The 18,654-nt window shown below is 34.7% G+C and overlaps 2 protein-coding genes across 3 annotated transcripts; one reads left to right on the forward strand and one right to left on the reverse strand.

Moving 5' to 3' along the window:
* Positions 1-222: 222 nt before the first annotated feature.
* On the reverse strand, positions 223-13,776 carry LOC102622037 (beta-galactosidase 9). Of its 2 annotated transcripts, XM_006493008.4 has the most exons (19): positions 13,369-13,775; positions 12,505-12,600; positions 12,292-12,404; positions 11,532-11,598; positions 10,417-10,509; positions 10,034-10,177; positions 9,724-9,812; positions 8,300-8,405; positions 7,716-7,803; positions 7,446-7,567; positions 6,725-6,928; positions 5,427-5,659; positions 4,608-4,723; positions 3,458-3,555; positions 2,735-2,845; positions 1,775-1,882; positions 1,272-1,480; positions 726-1,074; positions 223-628 (listed from the first exon to the last, which is right to left on the reverse strand). In XM_006493008.4, the coding sequence occupies exons 1-19, from the start codon at positions 13,588-13,590 to the stop codon at positions 488-490; spliced, it is 2,709 nt and encodes a 902-aa protein (XP_006493071.2). In that variant the 5' UTR covers positions 13,591-13,775; the 3' UTR covers positions 223-487. The 2 variants fall into 2 exon arrangements, with proteins under 2 accessions (XP_006493071.2, XP_024949116.2); XM_025093348.2 differs by lacking the exon at positions 2,735-2,845 and having other exon boundaries at positions 13,369-13,776.
* Positions 13,777-14,690: 914 nt separating this feature from the next.
* On the forward strand, positions 14,691-18,437 carry LOC102621355 (E3 ubiquitin-protein ligase complex slx8-rfp subunit slx8-like). The gene is made up of 5 exons (XM_006493005.4): positions 14,691-14,960; positions 15,517-15,777; positions 15,890-15,983; positions 16,575-16,681; positions 18,072-18,437. Exons 2-5 carry the CDS (start codon positions 15,547-15,549, stop codon positions 18,300-18,302), a joined length of 663 nt encoding a protein of 220 aa, XP_006493068.2. The 5' UTR covers positions 14,691-14,960; positions 15,517-15,546; the 3' UTR covers positions 18,303-18,437.
* The last annotated feature ends 217 nt before the right edge of the window (positions 18,438-18,654 follow it).

The following is an 18,654-nucleotide window of genomic DNA, read 5'->3' on the forward strand; positions in this document are numbered from 1 at the left end:
AACATTCAGATCTCTAAAAGAAGGTTTATCATTAGCTGTATGAAAACTTGAACAGAGATCCCTAACAAATTCTGAAAAAGGTTCATGATAATGTGAAATCTCAGAAAAGGTTTGATAAATTCTGAAATCGAGGAGATTCATTTCATTGTTTGCACTTTTTCCCAATACAATATTTTATCTTCTAATCAAACCCTGGAAAGTGTATGAATTCGAATTTGCATATTTGAGAATCAGCGTATCTTGTATTATTTGCCGAATTTCCATTTACAGAGACCCCTTTTTTTGGGCAAGGGGTATGTGCAAATGTTAGAGCAGGTTTATGTACCCTGTAGAATACAACAGCAGAGGCTGCAACATGTATAAATTATACAACTGGAATTCCCATGCGAGCTGTCGGCCTGAAATACGGACAGATGCAATGAAAACAGTTTGCTTTTTTTAATAGATTTAGGATATCAACCTCGAACATCTTGCGGCAATTTGTCACTTAAATCTGAGAGAAACCAGTACTCGATGAGGGGATGCATCTTGCCTCAACAGCTAATGTCTTCACAATGCCGCGGCATGGGTCACCTCCAAACACAGCATTTGTAATTCCTATGGAACAGCTACTTTTACCTTGGCAAGCCTGCAAAAAAGAATGATTTAGTGGTGTCAATAACTGGACAAACTCACCATAATCAGTTCCATTTATCAAGAAGCAACTATGATAAAAGCATTTTTACCTCAGACACCACGGATAATGACATGGGCGCATGGCAGTTGCCCCTTGAAAATTTCTGGCAGCGACCCTGAGGGGTACCATAGCTAGCAAATTCTATGGAAGAGATAATATATCCATCTTGACAATGCAAATGCATTTCTGGTGCCATCTTATTTATCGACAATTTTCCATCAACAGAATATGAATTGGACCACTTCCTAACAGGTGGGTAGTGGGACTCTGAAACTTGTTCACAGACAATTCGAGTTGAACGCAACTTGACTGAAATCTCAAACGGATTGCCTCCTGTTTCCTCAAAGATGACGAGTAAATTATTTGATGCTTGCAACCATGACCGTGGCACATGGTACCTGAAGATTGACAAGTGTTAGCTATTTCAGGTTTGTAGCATTGAACTCATTATAAGAATGATTGTCCAATTTAAAAAGACAAAATGTGTCCCATAGTTACCCAGGGAAAGCATATTCTTAAGAATCAGTTATTTTTGAGTCAATATTTCTCATATTAAGGTGAAACAGAATAAGCTAATCCTGTTTTGGAACATTACCAGGTTTGAGTAGGGTTCCCACAGTTTGTAGTGCACTTATCGGAATTGTAGGCTCCACGGTAATCACATGTATCTTGACATCCACCTTTCGGGGCAACCACAGTCCAGTATCTTCCTATATGGTGGCCATTGACCCAAGCCTGGCCCTTTCCCATGCTTCCCAAATCGAGAGCCACTGGGTCTATCCCATCAGGAGCGTCAAAATATGTCTGCATGAGTTGGGGAAAATGGGCTATATATGAATAAAATTTCTTGCAAGCAGTAATTGGCAACACTGAAAGAAAATAATGAACTAAAGGAGATGGTATACTAAAAGAGAATAAAGAATATAAATCCACAAAAGAAGGAAGCATGATTGTACTGATTGTTTATTATTATTTTTTTCAACAAGAAAAAACATAATACTTGTAATGCTTATAATACTTGTAATACTTAAATTACCTCATAACAGGTAATGACGTAACAATCATCCTAATTAAACTCTTAAAATTTATTGAATGTACCTTGTACCAGGTGAAGGTGGATGGAATACCATCACGTGTCAAATCAGTCCATTCTGCCTCATTTTCTTCTATACCGTATATCTGCTGGAACTCACCCTTAAGACCAACCTGACATCAAGAAAAACATTATTTATTATTTTCTGGAGAAAGAAAATACTAATCCTTACAAGCTTTTATCACAAGCCTTGAAAGTAATCAGCTCAAGGTGCCGCAGAAGAGCCAATCAGATCAACTGAGGATGGAGTTATAACATTACAATAGCAATAACATGTACCATCATATACAATTCTAGAAATGTCTAATGGGCCGTGCCGGAGACAAAGGTCCATTGGGCATTTAGGCCAGCACGATATGGTCCACCATGTCACTGGGCCATGCCTGCAAGAGCCCCATTATATATATATATATTCCAAATTGAGCTGCTGCTTGCTGCATTTATTATATAAAAAAATTGCAAATTTGACACAACTGGGTAGGTTTATTACACTACATATATTGCAACATCTGCAACGGCATTATTTACCTTAGACGTGATAGAAATCCCATGACTTTATAATATTGCAATGAAATCCGAAGTATTCTATGTCAGGTAGATTCAAGATCCAGAGACCAATCAGGAAATATATAACCAAAACATATGTAAGATCACAAATTTCGTGCTAAGATGCCTGCGTGCCTTAGATTGTTTGATACAGCATGTACAAATTCTGTAACAATGCTGATATGATAGAAATTTATGGTTTAATAAATTAAAACTAAGCAATAAAACTGCTAATGCATGTACAATGCTTTCAGACGGCCCCAAGTCATTTCAGCCAGCAATCATTGCAACTAGGTGCAAAATCAACCAAGTGACTAACTTTGGGTAAAGAAAATATAAATAAAATATCACCAAACCAAAATTTTTACATTACATCCAAAATGAAGTTCAGATTACCTGCCAAAACATTGGAATCATACCTGGTATGTCCATAATATCTTTGAAAGGTCTATATCCCCATTTTTAAATCCAGTAAGCTTAACTTGGCCTCTAAAACCAGCCCCATCTTTCTCAAGGAAGGCACCATAATTCTGTTCCAGCAATTGAAACCATATGATACAAATGCTGAATCAGTAACCGACATCCTCTTTGGGGACAAAATAAAGACCAACAGACATTGATAAATAACTAAAGAAAAGGTTCCCAGAACCTCTAGACAATTCAAGTATTCATAACGCTTCAACTCCCACGATAACAATCAAGAAATTCAGGAAGGGAAAACAAACTAGTCCTTGAAAATTAATTCATGGATAGAAGAAACAAGGCGTGGAGATGACTGACTATTAATCAAGAAGAGGGGAGAAAGGATTGTGAAGAAAATTACGGAAGTAAAGAGAGCAAGAGAGATACTAAATTAATGCAGTGAAGAAAGAGTACCTGGGGAAGTTAAAAATTTACAAAATAAGTTTCATTTCAATTTAGAGCCTGCACTCTAGCCGAAATTCTCTAAAACAGAACCTTTTTGTTGAACATTAGGGCACAACTCAAAGGGTATTATGTCAACATTAGTTAAAAAAATAAGCTGCTCCAATTGCTAAGCAAATCGAGATTTATCATCAGATAAAGCTACAACTTTGACAAAAGCATCACTCTATCAATATAAAATATAAAATAAGATAACATAAAAAATTATCAAGTTTTACCTGCAAACCAACAGTCTGAGATAACAAGATTAAATCATTGTATCCTGACTGAAACTCAACTGGCTGCACCACCTTGACCCAATGACCAATCACACTGCCTTCGCTTTGGAAAGACATAGCGATCAAGTTAGAGAAAATAAAGGAGGTAATTATGTACATGAAACATAGAATGGCAACAAGCATTCCAATACTGGCTTATATTTAGAAGGAAGTATAGTCTAACAGCCCCAAGCCAATGCAAGTCATTAATTTTGTGGCTGCCGGTAATAAAAAGTCCATTTTAGAAATCAATCACAATGAAACAACTAAGTCTTTACTTAGCTAGCATATTAAAATATTTTCAGTAGAACTACATCAATTTTTTTATCTTCAAAATAGAAGGTAATTGTCAATATCCATGTTAATACCATAAAGAGTACAGGAATGGCAAGAAAAAGAACGCAAAGTAACAAAAGACAGAAAGCAACTTTCAGGCCTCATTGACAATGAAGACAGGGCAGGCAAAACACAAGACAGAGAGAGAATGAGTTAGAGAGACACGGTTTCCTTTATTTATTTTATCATAAAGAACTCATGCACTAATAGAAAGAATGAAAGACCTTCTCGCATTAAATAGTTGCAGAAAAATGCCAGCAGTATGTCTAAAGCTAAAAACAGTAATTTCCATTTGATGCACTAGGATCTCCATTCAAAACTTTTAGATGTTGATTAACAGAAAGATATCATGGTATACCAAACCACTTCGCCATAAGATTCTGAACGAAAGGTTTTTCAACATGCATGAAAATGACTTTAGCTTTGTACATTCAATTGCATTCTATTTATAATTTTAAAACTTGCATGAAAATCAAGAAAAGTAAACCTAATCACTACGTACTTTCGACATAGTCTTATTATTATTACCTTGAAACACTCTGTCCAACTAATTAATTTTTTCCCTAGACCCATCATTTCATATGATCAAATAGGCAGTTTGTACTTGAATATGCCAAATATGGCCCCTCCTATTGACAACAATAATAGAAAATGAGGACCCAAAAAAAAGAAAGATACAATTGGAAAAAAAAAATATTAAAGCAAATAAAACAAAAAAATAAAACAAAACACAAGCATAAACTTAAACACAAATGAGAGAGGGAAATAAATCCACCTGTAAGCTGGCCATTAATGAATACACGCAACACATCACGCATGCTATCTATCGTAACTGTTGGACGGACTTCGTTTGTCTTCCAAAACGAGATGTCATCATCAGAAACATATATTCTGCAATCCAAGTTTAATAAGCATTAATATAAAATCGACATTTGGGGGGGAGCGGTGGAGATGAAGATAATTAATTATGTCATTGATTTTCTTCAAAAAAAAGTAAAACTGTTTTTACTCAATAACAGAAGATAGAATTAATCAAACACTAGCAAACCCTTCTCTTTTTGATACATAATAATTAATTTAAAGGGTTAAATTAATAGACCTGGTTTGGCCTAAATAAAAGCATGACTAACATGTTCAATAACAGTAACAATTGAGGACAAAACTAAATCGCCACATTGACTCAATTCAATATATTATCTGGTTATGGAAGGTAAGAAAAGAATTAGTTACCCAAATGAGAATATGTTATCTCTTAGTCCCACATTGTAACTTACCGCATAAGATTTTCTTCCCCACCAACAATAGATGACTGGGAAAAAATGACATAAGGGATCATAAGAGCATAAAAGTGGAAGGAAGGAGGGTCTGTGAGTAAAAAACAATGTAGTTATATGATTCACGTATTTGCCTTTCATATATTTTGACCATCATATTTGTCATTCTTATTTCTTAATATGAATTGAATTAATCTAAACAACATTGAATAAACAGGCAAGAAACAATTATGCTGCAGATATATCTCCTTTTTACAATCTATTTTTCAACAACATTTTATCCTATTTTACCCTAGACCAAAAACTAAATAATTACGTACTTGGTTATATGCCATAGATAATCAGAATAGTCTTTTGTCACGTTCAAATGCTCCAATATGCCCTGGACGGTAAAGTTGTTTTCACTCCAAACACCAATAGGTTCTTTCACAGTCATCCAGGATTTCGAGGTAGAGGAAAGTTTACTCTCAATCATAGACTGTTGGGGCACAGAAATATTCGGAGAAAGAGGCAAAGAGAACTCCACAGTTTTGATGGAAGTTTGAGAGCTGACCTGCTTAGAGACAAACATCAAAAAAATAAATAAAGAAGAAAGAGAGAAAGAAAGAATGAAAGAAAATGCCTCAGTCATCTCTTAGAAACTGAAAACTATTAGTTCTTCAAAGCCAAAAAAAAAAAAAAAAGCCACTCAACAGCATACCACAAAATGTCAGAACCTAAAGGTAATCTATCATTGGCCCCATTTCAATTTGCGACAATTGACAGTTCAAATTCAAATCATCATTACCAACATAATATTAATAGAAGAAACAAAAAATGACCATATGAGGTGCAAATAAACTAATATTAATAGAAGAAACAAAAAATAACCATATGAGATGCAAATAAACTTGTCAAAAGCATCCAACTGGCAAAAATATGATGAAAACGGACAGTGCCCACATAACTGCAAGACAAGAAATATGTTTGAAGATTCCATAAATTATTTGGGCTTCTAGCCCAAGTTCCATGCCTTTAATTATGCAGCTGTCTACAGAGGCCCAAACATTTTTCGTGTTTTTGCATGAATTCTTATGTCACAACCATTCAAAAGGTATCTTTCAAATCTACATTATTAATGACATAAGAGATTTCATCATAAAGCTTGTTAATACTCTATATGAACCAACTTTTGATACTAAACTGAATTTAATTGTAGCATTCAAAAGTGCAACTAAATGGTAGATGTCAAGCTAAGGCTAATTTTTAAGAGAAATTAAAAATTAAAAAAAAAGACTGGCCCCAGCCTTAGAAGAAATAGCTAATGTAACTCCTAGACCAAAAAGCTATAATTGGTGGACAATTGTGTACTATGTCTCACCTGGATTCAATGGCTAGAATCCTTTCATTTTTTTTTTTTTTTAGTACCTTATTGTATGTATTTGTCTTCATGGGTGGGCATATAAGCAAGATGTAAGTTTTACTAGAGTCGATGCAGGTCTAGCATTCAGTCTAGAAATGGTAAAAATAAATAAAGTAGATTTATTTTTATGTATCCAAACAGGTCTTCATAAAATGTAATTACTGTCAAAATAAACTCTTCTTCAATGGGTGTAATGTTGTAAAATCAGAATCAAACCTTTGCAGTGTTAAACACAGTGTTCCTGCAATCTGGTAGTATACTCACTGACCACGGTGGTAAAGTATATGATTGACCAAGAAATGTCACAGAAGCTGCTTTATGTTCATCAATATTAGCAAGAAAAGCAGAGCAGTTACTTTGACTTCCATAACGATTTGAGTTTGGGCCTTCACTAAGAACATTTGCGCGGTACACATGTGCCTGAAATTATTTAGAAACACTATATTGAATTAAAAAGGTAGAACTGGCATGAAACACTTGAAACTGCCAGGAGGAAAACCATTATTTATAGTTGAAAAATGACACAAAAAGATAGCTTCTTCCTAACAGAATATACTGACTATTGGGAGTTGACTTCCAAAAGAAATTCATGTACATTGGCTGATGTGGGTTACACAATCACAAAGATATTTCTACTGTGTTTTAAGAAATTATAAGGAATTTCAGATCAAAACATTAAAATGGTCTCGGCATTGAAGGTAGAAGTCCATTCATGGGAGAACCACTCGATATGGTGATGGTGCCAAAGTGAGATTCAACTAAATAGGAGTAGCAAATGGTGAAGGATGATTTTGATCTATTGGATCCTGGGGAATTAGTAGTTAATTGAGAACCTTAAATAACATTAGGCTTAAAATAGGCAAAACCTCTTGGGGTTTCCTATTTTCAGGTTTGGTTAACATTATATAATATTAAGGAAAAAAAAAATAACACGAACCTCTTGGTTTTGTCCCAATTTTATATACTGAGCTGAGTCAGCAGCAACTAGAGCAGGTTCGCAAAGCTTTATAGCAGCATGCAGATCCTTTAAATGACCCCATTTAGGCTCACTCAGAAGACCTATATGAAGGATATTTTGGACATCAACATTGCAAGTTATTTATTCTGCAACATCTTGACAACAAATAAACACGTGCTACAGAAAAAGAATCAAAAAATGCTTCTAACTGAGGAACAATTGCAGTTATTTAAATTCAATTTCACCCACCATATTCATCAATTGGAGCATCATAATCATAACTAGTAATATAGAACGGGCCCCCTGAAGTCCGACCAAAGTTTGTTCCACCAAAATACTGAAAACCATACATCAGGCTTGTCAAAATGCAGCATTTAAAAATAAATATATGAGAATACAAGTGGACTTTAGCAGATATTACATAGCCAACATGTTCACTATTGGTCATATTTACCAAGACTAGACCCTGACTCACCCTCAAAGAAGGCTTCAATGCCATATTATGATGGCACTAGCCACTTTCTAAGTATCTACTTCAATTTCTTAACCATTGTTATAGAACTTATGCACGATATTGCAAATAGTTGGAGGGGGGGGAATTCCAACTAGGAAGGCATGCATATGTTCTGGCACCGAATTAAAACGTTTCACCGAAAACATACAACAGTGGTAACCACGAACCCTTTAACCAACTGCAGGAAAGAATCAACATAAAACTAATTCAAGGTTTCAACAATCTCATACTATTCCCAAAAGAAACTCCTATTCTACCATTCAATCATTCATGCGTTGGACAATCAAATTCAGCATTCAGTTTCAGTTGTCTATGGTACCATATAATAATTCATAAAGCTTCCCCCACGTTGAAAAAATCGCGCAACTGCAAATGCAAGGTCCTCAACAGGCCTATGAGGCAATCTTCCACCCCATGTCGTATACCTTCAAAAATCAACCAACAAAATTGTTTTATTGTTCAAATTTACTATAAGAAACAGAAAATAAAACAAAAATAAATGAAACTATGGTCATTAAGATACAATAGCATATTTGAAATAGAATCCTAACAAAGGACTGAGGCATACAATAGCTAACAACTCCTGAAGGACCCATTGCTTGTGTACCATCAGCAACATAAAAACAAACAAGTATTTGAAGTACAACTTAGGGAAGAACTCAATGTGAAATAATATATCTCAAAAAGATGAAAATGCTTATTCAACTAATCAGATATTAGAATACATAGCCATGCATTCTGTGAGCAAGTAAAAAAGAAGGAAATTTGCTTCACCAGGGAATAAAATAAGCAATCATCAAAAATCATTTAAAATTTATATTCTTGTAGCCAGGAAAACAGAAAAAGCCCTCTGTATGACAACCAATACAGAGTTTAATCAAAAAGAAAATTTTACATGCATCAAAACCAATGGTAATCAGCTTTCCATGAAATGTTGAAACTTCAGAATCCCAACAGCAAGTGGAAGATATGTCCCAAACATTATGCAGTTGATACTCAGGATAATTGGGATAGCCTAAAAATGAAATCTCATAATTCATTTTTGCTCACATGCAGATAGCTAAGAATACATGAGAGATAAAACGAATTACCCCTTTTTTTAATGTTTGGGGAAACTATTATACTTTATTTTATAAGAAACATTTAATATATCACTTTAATCAAAATGTAAGCAAAATGTAAGTTAGAATAATCATTAAAAAAACTTAGTAAATAATTTTCATTTGCAAAAAGTAAGGGTAGCATAAAATGGTTGGGGTAAAATAGAGCAATGAAAAACAAACACAAGGGCAAAGACTCTATAGTTCACCATAGTTTCGTGTTTCACTGAAGAAGGCACTTTGTGAGTAGGCTGCAAGGATAGGTGAATGCCCAGCATTTGCTCTTCAGACCCTGAAGAAAATTTTCGGTTGGATATATATTTAAGCAAAGTTTTCTACACACCTTAAAAATAACCCTCCAAAAGTATCCTGTTAGCAAACGATGTCTCTCCCTTTTATTCCATGAAAAAATTCAAAATTAATGCAAAAACTAAGGCCATGAAAGAGAGATTTTCCCAGTAATGTACCAATAGAGAGTTTCAAAAATTCACTTCTCTAGTTAAATTGTCCAAATATTCTAATGAGATCAAGTATATTCTAAAGATCAAGCACTAGAGAATAGAGAGCAAATTAAAATTTTTAAAATAAATAATAACAAGATGAGATGAAATAGCGCTATCAAAATAATCCTCCACTATCATACCATCCATCCCAATTCTCTGTCCACAGAGTTGGTTTGTTGTAGGAGTTTGGCTTGTAACCATCACAATAGTATCCATTGCAAGCATCTATCTGTTAAGAGCAAAGACAAGCCATCAACGAACAAATTCTTAAAAGTCCCAAATCTGAGCGCCTTAACACAACAAAAACCTCTACGTATAAACAGCTTTGCATTTAAGAACCAATTCAAGCTTCTCTCCACTCACTGTTTCTCTACTGCCTTAATTGCAATTTAACACGTATAAGCATTACTTGGAAGATAATTACACAGATAATTAAGGCAAAGACTTTACAATATTTTCTGGAGCATCAGTTTGCTTGCACATAACCCACGGAACCCCAGCACCAAGCCCAAGAGCCATACTAGCAGCCCATTTAACATAGTCCTTTCCTTGCTGTCCATATGAGCTTTCCATGTTTCCATATTCATTCTCAATCTGAGAAAAATTAAAAATTAGCTCTAGTAGAAGCTTTTTTTTTTTTAATGCTATAAGAATAGTACAAAATTGTAACCCAAAAAAAAAAAAAAAAGGCCTGAAGGAGATAAATTTAACTGCAAATGCTACATCATCATTCAAGTGTAGATCACACATGCAAATTGGCCATTCTTCAAACAAGGCCATTGAACTAAAATAGCATGTTGAAACAAGCCAAAACATGAACTTTAGGACACAACCTGCAACATGATGATTGGACCACCTTGCCAAGAAAACAACATTTCCTCTCGCATTAGATCCACAATCTTTTTGACAAATCGCTGCATCTCCTCCTGAGAAAATGGCGCATCATTTCAGTATCACAAACACAAAATTAAAATTCAGTTATCTACAATCTTCTGGACAAGTTTTGTCAACAAGAGTAAATTATTGCACGGCATAAACCCCACCTGCAACTTAAGCTACTTTCAGTTTGCCAGATATAACCTCATAGAACACTTCCCAAGGAGCTATTACACGTGTAAATAAACTAAATGAAAGCATATTTTCGAGAACAAAACTGGAAAAAATGATCAACTAAGAAGAAAGTTTGTTGTGATGCCTTCATGGGTGAATAGAGGGTGAATCTGTGCTCGATATTGTGACTAGCTAGTCAAAACCTGTAAACAAAGATTTCACTCTTTGCTGACTTTGACCATGGTCAAAGTTGTTTTGTTACTGGGAGAATCCTAGAAAACATTTAAATATCTCTATTCCTTGACAGTCTCAAAGAAGGAAAGGTGCAAATTTATGAATCCATAGTATCCAACAGTAAAATGTTTAGACTTAAAGAACAGCTTCATGGCATTTCATAGAAGAGCCTAGAACTGACTGATCAGTGAGAAGAAAAATGTGCTCAAAGATGATTAAACCTTTTTCACGTTCCAGTCATCAAATAAAATCTAATAATAAGTTTATCGCAACTGATTCAAATTTATGGAAAAAGCTTGTACACTTGTTGCAACAAAATTGATACACCATTTGTTGCATTTACTATCTTTGGATCAAATTTGGACCATTTTTGTAATCCAAATTTTCAGAATGTTTAATTATAGAGCAAATGTTGCTGTAAGGCCGGGTTTGTAAAACTTCTGTTCCATGGCTGAAGAAAATATATTCACCTTGCCAAAAATATTGGTCTCACTTGATCTAGGCTCAAAGTGCTTGAACATTACAATGAAAAGCTCAATTTGATTATTTCAATTTACTAGATAATTTGGTACTAGTTTATTATAGTGTAGAATTATCATCCTTCAGGTAAATAAGTGAAAAGCAAACTAATTTTCAAGTATAAGTGATGTATAGGTTCATTTACCTTGAAAGGTGCATTATTTGTTCGAAATTCTATGCCTGGGATGTCACGCAGCCATACAGGGAAGCCCCTACAAGATTATTAGTCGAAATAAGATGGGAACTCCAAATATAAAAAGAAAAAGACTAAGAAATATAATCTGGGTTGTACATTACTGGCTACATCAGGATGATGACATCAACTACTGAAAAAATTAAAATATGCAACAGATAACAATTTTCAAATGTTCCACACTTTTTCATTTCAGTTTCAAGCTTAAGAATAGAAAGAGCCTTCTTTAAAGCAGTTACTTTCCCACAATCAAATAAATTTTCTTCAACACCCATGCATTCTAGTTACCTTCTATATGGATTTTTCTGAAATTCCTTAGTTCTTTCTATTCAGAAATACAATGCTTGCAATGGCACTTTTTTTTTTTAATCATATCAATTAACGTTGCAAATGTGATACCAATATTTGGTAACTTCTGTGCGTCTATAATTTAATAATAGAATAATGGACAGCATTCCATATTCTATGAACTAAGGTATGGTGAAGCAGAGATTCTGCTTTCTACATGCCTAGCAATGCAGTTATGCAGTTTCAACATACTACCACCTTAGGTGGACAGCACCAAGCAGTTACCTATGAGAATAATCAGCACATTGAACTTTTTTCTCGATAAAGTAGCATAATAATACATTGCACCTGAAATATCTTTCACAAATGGAAATGTAACCACACATATGAACTAGTATGATGAAGGAGAGAAAAAAGGTGAGACCCGAAATTCCACTCAGCGCACACATAAGGACCAATGCGGAGTTGGAGATAGAGCCCACTGGATCCCACTAACTTCACAAATTTAACGATATCATTTTTCCCCTTGAAGTTATACTGAACAAGCAATCAGATAAAAATTAATAATTCGCAAAATGAAATATATAACCCTCTGAAGCTACTTCCCCCAATTAGGTGGATAGAAAAATTAATGCACCTGTCCTCTGATTGATTCATGTGCATTCCAAAACACATAAGTTTCGATCACATCTGCTCCACCTTCCTTACTCTTTGCAATCAGATCAGGCCACATCTGACATCATACAAAGGAGTTTACACATAGACATATAACATAGTGGCTCTAAAAGTAATGATGAGAGATAAGTTAACAATGCCAAAGCGTGATAGTCTAGTCCATATCTAGATAAGTAATAAACAGGCTAAAACCAGCAAAGAAGGTCGCCATATGAAACAGGCGAAAAAGGTAGAAAAGAAATTAGAATATAAATTAGCACCATGGGAAAAGAACTAGAGCGAATCAACACACAGAGTACGACTAAAATGAAGGAAGCAACAGTCACCAATGCACCACAAATGTGAATTTCAAGGGCATCTATACAGTTCTCAATAAACATACTAGGAAGTTGCTTGACTAAGGGTCCTCGTAACTGTTGTACTTTCACTTAATTTTAAAAGCACAGCAAATTCAGCAACTAAAATGCTTCCCTAAACAAGGCATTGCGGTTAACAGCATCCACCCACTTTCACTTGCTAGCTAGTAATTTCATTTCAAAGGAGCTTGCAGATTAAAAGCTACATTCCCTTAATCCCGAACAGGCCCTCATTGAATAACTGGAATTCGAAGTTACATAAAATGCTAATTTGCGTACCCAACTTAAGTACAATATACAATTGCCTTGTCGCCAATCATAACAATTGATTTAAACTCATATCTTTAAACAAGGCAAATGAGAAAACTGAAAAAGTGAAAAAAAAAAAAAAACAGACAAGAGGGTCAACAAATTCATCAGTGACGAAACTAAATGGAAAAAAAAATCAAAGGGAAAAACGAAAAGGGCACCTCAGGAGTGGCACGAGGGTAGTGAATTCCAGCAGAGATGAGCATACGGCGGTTGCCGTCGATGATGATAGCCCTGTGGTCGTAGCTGACGTTGAAGGGCTTGAAAAAAGTTGAAGCTGATGATGATGATACGCATGACAAGTGAATCATCATCATCATCATCGGATAAACCGAGAGTGCGAGACACTGAAGCAACGCTCTGTTGTTCTTTTTGGAATGCATTTTGCTATTTCTTCTTCACTATATGTGCATGAGAGACACAACAAACAGAACAACACAAAGTGAACGAAGAAGATGGAGCCAGAGCCTAAAGGCCAAAGACTAGAGAGCTTGCTGACGAAGAAGAGTGGAGTTTGGGCTAAAGCTAAAGCGTTTTCGTAAGCAAATTAACGATCAGAACTATGACTACAATTTTGGTTTTGGATATTGACATTGACAACTCATCTATCGGGTTTCATTACTTTCTTTGGGTCGGGTTGGTTAAGTGGTTTATTTTTTCGGCTAATTTTTTTCTAATTATTATTTAATCGTACAAGTACATGTGATTGGTTAATTGGTTTAGGGACTTCTTTTCAATTGGATTAAGTTAAAATTGATCTGAATACAGGTGTCTTATTCACTTCTCAATTTTAAAAATATGAAAGCTACAAATCTGGTGTTTACAGTTTTAAAATTATATTAACATAGTAGAAATATATGAAGTTAAATAAAATACATGTAATTGTTAATTTTTAAAAAAGAAAAATTTAATAGATTTAAAAGTTATTTAAAGTAAAATTATAATTTATAAATGATTTTAAAATTACAAATACTTGTACAAATAATTTTTATCGTCTCTGGTGTTTTAGGATTCTTTTTAATTTTATTTAATAAATAATAATATACAACCTCTGTTTATTTAATATTATTTATATAAATATATGTGTTACTAAGCGTTAAATTAAATTTTTTATAGGCGTTGTATTGTTTGCGTACAAGATTTATATGCTTCATACTTGGGCTTGGATTCACGTTACTCATTTTTGCAAAGACTAAATTACCCTTTTAACTGTTAAATTAAACTGAGAGTCACAGATTTAGTTGGAGTATCAAGTTTGTCAAAACATTTGGTGTGGGATTAGGTTGTGAAAATTACACATTCCTGCATTCTGAGAGGAAAAAAGAATCATAAAACAAATGGACCGACGGGCTTAACGCGCACAACGCAAACCCATCCAACCCACCATTAGACGGATCCATGGATCGAACCGGGTTTAGTTTTTGCTTTCGGGCCAAGTCCGACCCGCAAAAGTACGCTTCAGCATCTGTGGGGGCCCGTATGCCACCCACCAACAACGTAATTGATTATGAAACAGAACAAATCGAGGACGAGGAGCAGCGATGGCGACGAATATGGCAACAAAAAGATTTTCCCGATACTGTGATTAATGAATATTTTAAAAAAAATTAAAAAAACACGTGCAGCATTTACGTATGAGTTTCCATTAAGCACAAAAAAAAAATAAAAAAATCCTTTATAAATATGTTAATCGCAAAACAGCTCTGTGATGCGCTCTTGTTATTCTCACTCAATCAAAAATCCCAACAAAGAGGTACGTACATGCACTCGACTGGACTTGTTAATTTTTTTATTTTTTATTTATTTAAGCTTTGGTGAAAATGATATTTCTTTCACTCGTTAGCATTTAAAGCGTCTGTTTGTTGATCTTTTTTATGCCTTCTTGTTTGATTTGATCATGTTCTTGAACAACCATACATCAATTGTAGGAAATGTTTGCTTGAAATTGCTTCATTTTAAATACTTTCATACCATTTTGCCCTCTGGGTTTGACATGTGGTGTTTAAGCAATTTTCCTTGGCTAAAAAATTGATTTTGGGTTTTGCCCACTCTCTTTTTTTTTTTTTTTGTTAATTTATCTGTATATAATAAAAGAAAAAGTACTTGCAAATCATTTTTGGATTCTGCAGATTCTTTGGTTGCTCTTCATGCAAAATGAGCTTATTGAAGTTCTGCATTTTTTTTTCCTCTTTTATACCTGCGTCGCCCGGCTGATTTCATTGACATACTGATTTGTTGATTATTGTCGATGTTTAAGTTCTGAAAATAGATCTATACTGCTCTTATTAGTAACTTAATGCACTCTTCAGATATTTTGGGCTTGAAGCTCTGACAGCAGCATGAGCACTTGGGAACTCGGACAATGTTTAGGAAGGAATGCGAGAGACAGTCAGAGAAGAAGGATTCTACCAGAATTGGACCTCAACTATCCACCTACAGATGGAAACATTGCTACTAATTCTCAAGAATATCCATTTGATGGGCACAGTGATTCTCGAGGAGATATAGGAGATTGCGTAGAGGTTATTGATGATGATCTAGCTATAATTAACCAAAGGATATTTGCTGAAGTATGATACTTAGTCTTCACAGAATTTTTTTTTTTTTTTTTTTTTGGTTAGGGCCTCAGATGCTTTTTAGATTTTGCCTGATTCATTTCTATGTGCTTTTAACCTTTTTAAGGCCAAGAACAATTCTCGAAGAAACCATTCTCAGGTTGTTGATCAGTTGAGACATGTGCTTACTGATGCCGGAGGATTATTAGACAGCCTTCAAGGTAATGGTTTTGCGGTTCCAGTAGATAAATGATTAATCTAAACTTCTTTTGAGGCTTCCATGAAAAATTTATATGCATGCTCTTTATAAACTTTTGGTCTCTATTTTCATCCTCATTGGACATAACATTGTGAGAGAAAGGTAATAGAGGTGATGTAGACAATTATTTTGTTTTTTCTTAAATTAGCAAGTGATGCTCACGTCTCTATGGGATAGCCTAGTTGTTTTGGTCTTTTCATAGAGGTTGTACTTAGTCTAGGGAACTGATCTCACTCTCACCAACTTGGAGAGGAATTAACTTAATTTATCTTTGTGCATGGTTTGAAGGGGGGTGGGATGGGGTAGGGGGTGTGGAAACGTAAAACAAAAAATGTAAGTGATAATTCTAACCTTGATAGTTCTTTCTGTATGTTTCATAAGATATTCATTATAATTTAGTCTCTGTAATTGATAGTAAGTTCAAAATATTTGGAAGGAAATTTTCTCTGTACTGGTGCTTCTATCACTGAGCAGATATCTGCCTATCAATCATTATCTTCACTCTGGAGTCAGTATATGATTGATTTTTCTGGTTTTGAATTGTAATTGACAGAAGTCACAGACCTGGCAATTTTGTATGTCAAGCAGAGAAGGAACAGACCAGATGAAGCAACTCCTGATAATTGTTGCATAAATGTGGACACTAGTAACAATAACAAGGTTATTCTGACAATCGCATAAGCTATTTCATTGCTCCTTGCTTGATTATTGTGTCTTTCTTATCTGTTTCTAGGAGTACTTTCCCTTGCAATTTTTTTTCGATTAATTTTTCTTCAATTATTTTTGCATTGAAAGCTGAAACTTAAGATTATGTCATTTGCATGGTGAATGATAATTTGGCAAATAATTTTCTGTATTTAGCATCTACTGTGGCTTCTACCATTTTTTAATTTCATTCCATCTTGCTTGTTAGTCTACACTCTACACGATCACTTATACCAATAAACCCCTCCTCTCTTGCACTCTTGGAAATCAAAGTTAAAAGAATCATTCGACTGATCTTGGCTCCTTAACAATCACATCTTGAAAGTTTGATTTTAGTGTTTGTCCTCTTGATAACTTCTCGTATACATTTCAAAATATGTTTATCAAACCCTTTCTTTTTTGCCTGAAAAGTCTAGAACCATTTTCTCCCCAGAAATCTGTCTGTTCACCTTTGTCTTTAACAAATAACACAATGCTTCTCTTCCCTGCTCAAATTCTCTCATCCTTCTGGGTTTAAGATCCACAACTGTGATATAGGGGCTTAAGAAAATATTTTGAACATATCATTTGTTATTCAACGTCATCTTATATTCATCTATATCATCAACTTAACTGACAACATGTTGAACATCATCGTTATTCAATGATCATATATACTTGTTCAGCTATTTCAATCTACTTGTGAATTTCCTCTGTACCATTTGGCAGCCTAATATTTCTGTCCTTTATTTGCTTCATTTGCCTAGTACATTCCTCTCCTCCAATGTTCCTATCATCTAACCATTTTTCTCGAATGCATTATAATCCAGTAGAGCTGGAAAGTTTAGAGAGAAAAAGATGAAGACAAAAGAGGAGTGATAGTTTTGACTCTGCATTGCTCTTACTCGAGCATAAGTGACTCACTCTATTTGAAGCCTCATAATCTGATATATAGATCAATGCTTCCCTTGTGGTTGCTTTGCATCATACAGGCCATGCAAATTTCATTTTTCACTTGGATTTTATCTTTTTTGACGAACCGTATTAGACCTGGAATTAGAAAACGTGTTTATCAACATTGTTATAAGATACACACAAAGATTGCATATTCTTTTCTTTTTCACATTCATCATCAAAACTCTGTTTCTCTTCTTTGAAATGAAATTCATTTTAAGTAAATTCACCGTGCACAGCAGGATCGAGTTCAATATCAAAGATTCAATCCATGTCTTCTGAACACAATGTGAAGAAGTAGTCCGGCAATGAATAAAAAGGCTTCATCAGCTCTTTCACAAGCTTTTAGTTCATTTTATATCTCAAGTACATGTACTTAACAGATGCAATACTTGTGAATTTCTGGTTACAGAATGATGCCGCGCCTCTACAGTTGCCCCAGGATCCTATGGCTGCAGCTCCTACATTCAGTTGCCCAATCTGCATGGGTCCACTGAGTGAAGCAACATCAACAAAGTGTGGTCACATATTCTGTAAGGACTGCATCAAGGGCGCAATTGCAGCACAAGGAAAATGCCCTAACTGCCGGCAGAAAGTAGGAAAGCGAGGCATTTTCAGGGTCTATCTTCCGACTCTCAGTTGATCAAAATCTTTGGTAAATAATAGTGGCTTAGCATGCAGGAAAACACTTGGACTAAATGAAATAGAAATGCTCTTTAGACTTCTCCCTTGCAATTTTTTTTAGTATATATCAATGATAAATGGTATTTCAAGTTCGTGGCTGTCTGTCTCCTCCATTTTTTCACGCAATAGCTTCAATTATAGCCGTAAAGTTATATCTCACTTGTGATAAGGACATGTAACAATTAAAATTTTGAAGTGAAATTTCGTTTCTTTTGTCATGTTTTGTTCAACCAGCTCCTTGAACTAATTCCAAAACAAGTACAAAGGAATGCAAAATACCAATAAAAAAAAAAAAAATCAGTTTGGCCTTT

Source organism: Citrus sinensis, chromosome 9 (genome assembly GCF_022201045.2).
Source record: "Citrus sinensis cultivar Valencia sweet orange chromosome 9, DVS_A1.0, whole genome shotgun sequence".
In the NCBI taxonomy this organism is placed as follows: domain Eukaryota; kingdom Viridiplantae; phylum Streptophyta; class Magnoliopsida; order Sapindales; family Rutaceae; genus Citrus; species Citrus sinensis.